This window comes from Hyposmocoma kahamanoa, unplaced genomic scaffold, assembly GCF_003589595.1.
Source record: "Hyposmocoma kahamanoa isolate Upper Pololo Valley unplaced genomic scaffold, ASM358959v1 67, whole genome shotgun sequence".
Classification (NCBI taxonomy): domain Eukaryota; kingdom Metazoa; phylum Arthropoda; class Insecta; order Lepidoptera; family Cosmopterigidae; genus Hyposmocoma; species Hyposmocoma kahamanoa.
This window is the reverse complement of record NW_020653855.1, coordinates 8,634,384-8,640,486: the sequence shown is the minus strand read 5'-3', so window position 1 is coordinate 8,640,486 and position 6,103 is coordinate 8,634,384. Positions and strand designations below refer to the sequence as shown.

The window sequence follows — 6,103 nt, the reverse complement described above, 5'->3', positions numbered from 1 at the left end:
TTCCTGAATACATCACCGAGAGCTTATAATATGTGTGTAGATAAAGCAGTGTAAGTGTACATAATTAGGCATTAAAACACTCGTGAGATGTTTTTATGAAACTCGCCTATCGGTTCGTTTCATTAATCCTCGCTGGTATTTAATGCCTTTCATTATGTAACAGTCACATAAACTACTATATATGCATCGCTCTACGCGGTAATAACTCTGTGCAAAACGCAGGAGCGCGGGTGTGAGTCGTCAACTTATTACCTTACTAACATACTTACACTTATGACATAAGTATGTTAGTAATTTATGACAGATAATACAACAAAAACTTAATAGTCTGTTTTTAATAAACTCATTATGTTTTGTAAAAAGTCACGGAACAAAGTTGTTGTTTATAATGATGTTAGTAATACAGTCCTGCGAGGTTTTTAGTAATTTACAAATAACCCTGTGTGTATATATCATGGTCAGATGTCAATCAACTCATCCAGTCGAGAAATAGTTAAGTAAGTAAGTTTCACAGTTATTTTTTAAATGTTTCTTGCCTTGAGCTACTTTTTGTGTTATTTTTCACTAATTTGTGTATTTACATTTGCTCGGTTACATCTAGGAAAATTTAACTAAAAATTAACAAATATCTTTTGCAGAACTAGCATCACACGTTTTATATTTAAATTTCACCCAGTATTTCCTGGTCGATTTGGTATAGTAGTGAATTACTTATTTATTACGTTTGTTCTTTTTATAATACGTCTTATGTCAACACAGCTTGTGTGGTTAGGTCGCTTTGAGACTACAGTTTTTTATATAGACGGTAAGTTTTCTTTTTGTGCTCCATTTCACTTAGATGATTCCGGTGACATACAAAAAATAATTTAAGAGCAAATAATAGACAAAATAAAAAGGAATTAATTATTATGTTATTAAGTCGCCAACAAAACTACACAACAAATAAACATTTAATAACAACCAAAAAAATCAACAACAAAGCATAAAATCAACTTTAACGAAATGAAATTGGAGCTATGACTCCATTGACTTACAAATAAATGGACGACGGGTCTAATACAAAAACCACGAAAAAAATGACCCAAGTCAACCTATTTAAACGTAGTGACATGTAAAGGAATATGAAAAAGCTAAAACGTTGAATTGAAATTGTAATGTCATCGCAGTACTGTGTAATTTTGGTTGATTCGCTGTAAGTCGAACAAACGAAGACTAAAGCGTGAATGACGCTCTGTATACGATTTTAACGCCCTATAAGTTCGGACACTTTTTAGCGCGGACCCGACGTCCATATAATTGTAAGTCAATGGTCTTAGGGCATTTTTAAAGCCTTTGACAGGATCTGGCACGCAAGTTTTTTAAGTAAGCTTCCCGTTATGGGCTTTGCAATTGGATCTCGGATTTCTTGAAACGTTTCTTTGAGTGGTCTTAGAAGGCTACCCTTCCGAATATCGGGCCATAGATAGAGTTCCTCAAGGTTCCGTACTGTCTGCAACTCTCTTTCTGCCGCATATCAATGATATGTTACTTCCAGGTACCTTTGGGTATACTGATGACAGCACAGTTGTAGATAGGTACTTGACCAATGCAAGGGTCAGTAGAGAGGAAATCCATTCTTGTCGAAAGTCCATGGTTAGCAATGCTACCAAAATGCAGCCGTGTTTAATCTCCACAAAACGGAGTCCCTTTGAGCAGACTCCGACTTTTCGTAATATATCCATACCAATAGTCGATTGACTCCAGCTACTTGGAATGGACCTGTCGTCCAATTTGAACTTCGGCAGATACATTGAATTTATGGCTAAAAATGCAGCAAGGAAGCTTGGTATCCTTCCCAGGTTGAGGCGTTACTTTACACCGAGCCAGTTGCTTCACCTGTACCAAGCACAAATCCGGTCATGTATGGAGTCTGCTGCCACCTTTGGTATGGCTCTGTTACATACCAACTGACCACATTTGATTCAATTGACAAGCGTACCAAGAGGCTTATAGGTAATTCCGAATAGAATAGATATACTGTAAAATTCCGATAAGCAGGCAACTTTACGGCGGTGTTCAAGGCTCTGCAGCTTCGCCTCTATTAATTCCGAGTCACCTATAAGCCTCTTGGCACGGTTGTTGAATGAATCCAACGTGGCCAGTTGGTATGTAGCAGAACCATCCCAAATGTGGCCTCTGCTTGAGAAACAGAAGGTCTAACCATTACCACGTCTTTTTTTTTGTCACAATGACAATAGGAAAAAATGCGTAATGTATGCAGGAAAGTAGTGCGTAAAATGAATTAAGCTATTGTCTATAAATTGTAATTGTAAATGTGATTATTTAGACTATTCGAATTAGATACGCATATATTTCGGATCTAAATGACGGACGTAAGCATATTTAATATTCCCTTTGTGAATAGTCGCTCTTTGCTTTGCTCGGAAGCCATAATGCATCACGTGCAGTAAAGCTTTTAGAACAGGAGAGCTGCTTGTGAAAGAGTTTGTCCAGGGAAGTACTACCACCTAACCTATTTTTGCCATCAATTAGTAATGTGAGTGTTACTGTTTTCCACTTTCGAAGGGCAAGGGTGCTGGTGAAATTACACGTGGGACTAGTCAATTTATGTATCAGGGTGACGGGCGCAGTGGCAGTGCCCAGATCATCGTCGATCAAAAAACGAATAGTATAAATTTTAATTTATAGAAATCAACCTACATTTTTTTAATTTTCATCCGCCAAAGCCATACAACGTTCTTCCTTGTCTCTTTAATGCATAGACTACATCCATGGCCGTAACGGTTTTTCTTTTCGCATGTTCCGTGTAAGTTACAGCATCACGTATGACATTTTCTAAAAATACTTTCAAAACGCCTCTCGTTTCTTCGTAAATTAAACCAGAAATTCGTTTCACACCGCCTCTTCTTGCTAATCTTCTAATTGCAGGTTTCGTTATGCCCTGGATGTTATCTCTAAGGACTTTCCTATGGCGTTTGGCGCCTCCTTTGCCAAGTCCTTTTCCGCCTTTTCCGCGTCCTGTCATTTTTGACAGTTTTTTTTTAAATTAGATGTTAAAAGGACGAAGATTGAGAGATGAATGATCTTTGCGACTTAAATCTCTGACTGCAACTGTTATGGACAGGCGTGTCGCTTACCATTGAGCGCACAACTTGTTCGTCTCGTCACTTGATATCAATATAAAGCTAGGCGGTTGCGTAATGATTTGTGTCGGTAATGGGTTTTTTGGGTTTTTTTTTTGTTTATATCTGCTTTCACGACGCCGCGCGCTCGAAGCGAAAGAGCCTCATATATAAATTTAATAGCACATGGAGGTCTATGAGGAGCCCGAAGCCGAAGGCTGAGGGTCTTTATTTCACGAAAAAATTTCTAATTTTTTTCGCCCGTGATACATATAATGTTTTTCATCACATTTGCGAGGGAACAAAATCCATTTACGACCTGGTCGAGTGGCTTGGTCCCGGAGGTCTCGGGTTCGTTCCCCGCTCGGGTCAATATAGAAACTATCTTTTCTACGTTGTCTCGGGTCTGGGTGTTTGTGGTACCGTCGTTGTTTCCGATTTCCATAACACAAGTGCTTTACGAGCAGTTACTTTGGGATTGAAGCAACGTATGATAAAGCGATAATAATAATAATTTATTGTACGAATAAGTATAATTATGGATTTTGAAAATGGTAAGATTTTTATTTTTTTTTTAAATTATGAACTGATAGTCAACAATTCTTCCATAGATAATACAACTCAAAGTAAAAGTTGTAAAAAGTCAAAGTCAAAGATTATTTATTCCATAGGTAAAATAAATTTGCCCTTGAAAACGTCACATTTAAGCTAATGCTCGTTCACTACGCTGCCCTCCCTGAGACGAACGAGCAAGAAACTCTAGGGATTGCTCTTTTCAAGTAAACTTAAATGCTATGGAATACACTTTGAATCAAATTTGTGTGGATTCTGGAGCCGTGTCGTCTTTCCATACATCTTTATCTAACACGTAGTCTTCAATTTTGTAATATGATTTTTCGATCAACATATTTTTAATGTAGTTTTTAAACTTAGGAAATGATAAACTTAATATATGCTCCGGAATCTTATTGTAAGAACGTATACAGTTCCCCATAAAAGAGTTGTTTACCTTGGTTAAACGAAATCGTGGTACCATCAGTTTGGACTTAGCTCTAAGGTTAATATTATGGATATCTACTTCCTTATTGAAATTATGTATATTTTTACGGGCATATAAAATATTTGAGTAAATGTCCTGTGATGCCACAGTCATGGTACCAGTCTCCTTTAACTTTTCTCTGAGAGAAATCCGAGAGCCTAGACGGTACACAGAACGAATCGCTCGTTTTTGCAATATTTATGGTTTGAATATCTGCCGCTTTACCCCACATGAGAATCCCGTAGGACATTATAATAGTATAGTTTACTTTAGTTACTTCCATAGGGAAGTAACTAAAGTAAACTAGTCTAGCAGTACTAACATCGGTAAGCGTATTCTGCGGACTGCGTATTCAGCGGAGCTTAATCTGCTGGCCAGGGAAGATATATGTGGAAACATTGAAGTTTACTATCTAAAGTCACTCCTAAGAAGACTGCTTTATTAACAAAGTCTAACATTTCTCCGTTTATTTCTATGCTTGGACTAGTCGATTATACGTTAGGTATTTCAAATTTAACATATTTTGTCTTCTTAGCACTAAGCAATGTATTGTTAGCATTAAACCAATAAACTACCTTAGAGAGGGTATCATTAATATGGTCATAGTTAATGTCATGTCTGTCTGTTTTAAAAATCAAGGATGTGTCATCAGCAAACAACACTATTTCGCAATGGTCCTTGGCAAAGAATGGCAGAACATTAATATAAATCAGAAATAAGAAAGGTCCAAGTATTGAGCCCTGCGGAACACCCACTTTTACCGGAGAACCCAAAGAAGTCACTCCATTTATCTCTGCTTTCTGAATTCTACCGTTGAGATATGACGAGACAAGTTTCGACACCTTGCCATTTACACCGTAATGTTCCAGCCTCCTAATAAGAGTAATATGATCAACGCAATCAAACGCCTTTGAGAGGTAACAGAAAACACCAATAGCGTTCTGGGACCTTTCCCAAGCATCAAAGATGTGTTTTAGTAACGCTACCCCCGCATCGCTAGTCAATCTACCACTAGTAAACCCGTATAGTTCACTATGAGGAATATGATTCCTACCGAAACAGGACAGTAATTGAGTCAGCATAACCTTTTCGAATATTTTACTTAAAGCTGGTAAAATTGAAATGGGCCTATAGTTGCTAGGATCAACTTTCCTACCGCTAACCTTGCTGTATTTCATTAAATCGGGAAAAACACCTTCGACAACGCACCTATTGAAAGCTACAGCTAAATATGGGGAAATTAGATCAATAACTGAGTCTATAACTTTGGTTGATATACCCCAGAGATCTTCAGTTTTTTTTAAATGTATTGATTTAAAAGCTTTTATGATGTCTTGTGGATTAACATTACGGAAATTAAATGAACTGCCACAAACGTTAACATTTTCCTTTAGGAGATCAATAGCAAGAGAAGGGGAGGAATTTAATGATTCTGTAGTATTCACAGCAATTTCCGAAAATAGCGATTCAAAAGCTTGGACTACCTTGTCTTTAGATTTTATAAGTTTGCTGTCTAATTCTAAAACTATATCTCTGTCGTGTTGTTTAACCCTGTCTGGCTCTTTATTTATTATGTTCCAAGTAGTTTTAGATTTATTTATCGATTGTCTGATTTTGTTGCTGTGAAACTTAACCTTAGCAGCTACACATACTTTTTTTAAATATTTTTGAATAATTTCTAACATATTCAATGAAATTGGAATTAGTATTACAAGTTTTCATAGCATATAGCTCATACAAACGAGACCTAATCTTATGAATACCTACTGTTGCCCAGTCGTTGAATTTAGTCTCTCTATGGAAAGTTAATGTTTCCAATTTAAATACATTATCAAATTCATTTTTAACTGAACCAAATATCGTGCTATATAAAGTATTTGGAACCTCCGGTATATGGAGTAGGGAATTTAAACTATTGCCGATATTATTTTGAAATCTAATG

General features: G+C 36.7%; 1 protein-coding gene across 1 annotated transcript; it reads right to left on the bottom strand.

Moving 5' to 3' along the window:
• Positions 1-2,648: 2,648 nt before the first annotated feature.
• Positions 2,649-3,025, bottom strand: LOC113232196 (histone H4). The gene has a single exon (XM_026466840.1). The coding sequence runs from the start codon at positions 3,023-3,025 to the stop codon at positions 2,714-2,716; it is 312 nt and encodes a 103-aa protein (XP_026322625.1). The 3' UTR covers positions 2,649-2,713.
• Between the last annotated feature and the right edge of the window lie 3,078 nt (positions 3,026-6,103).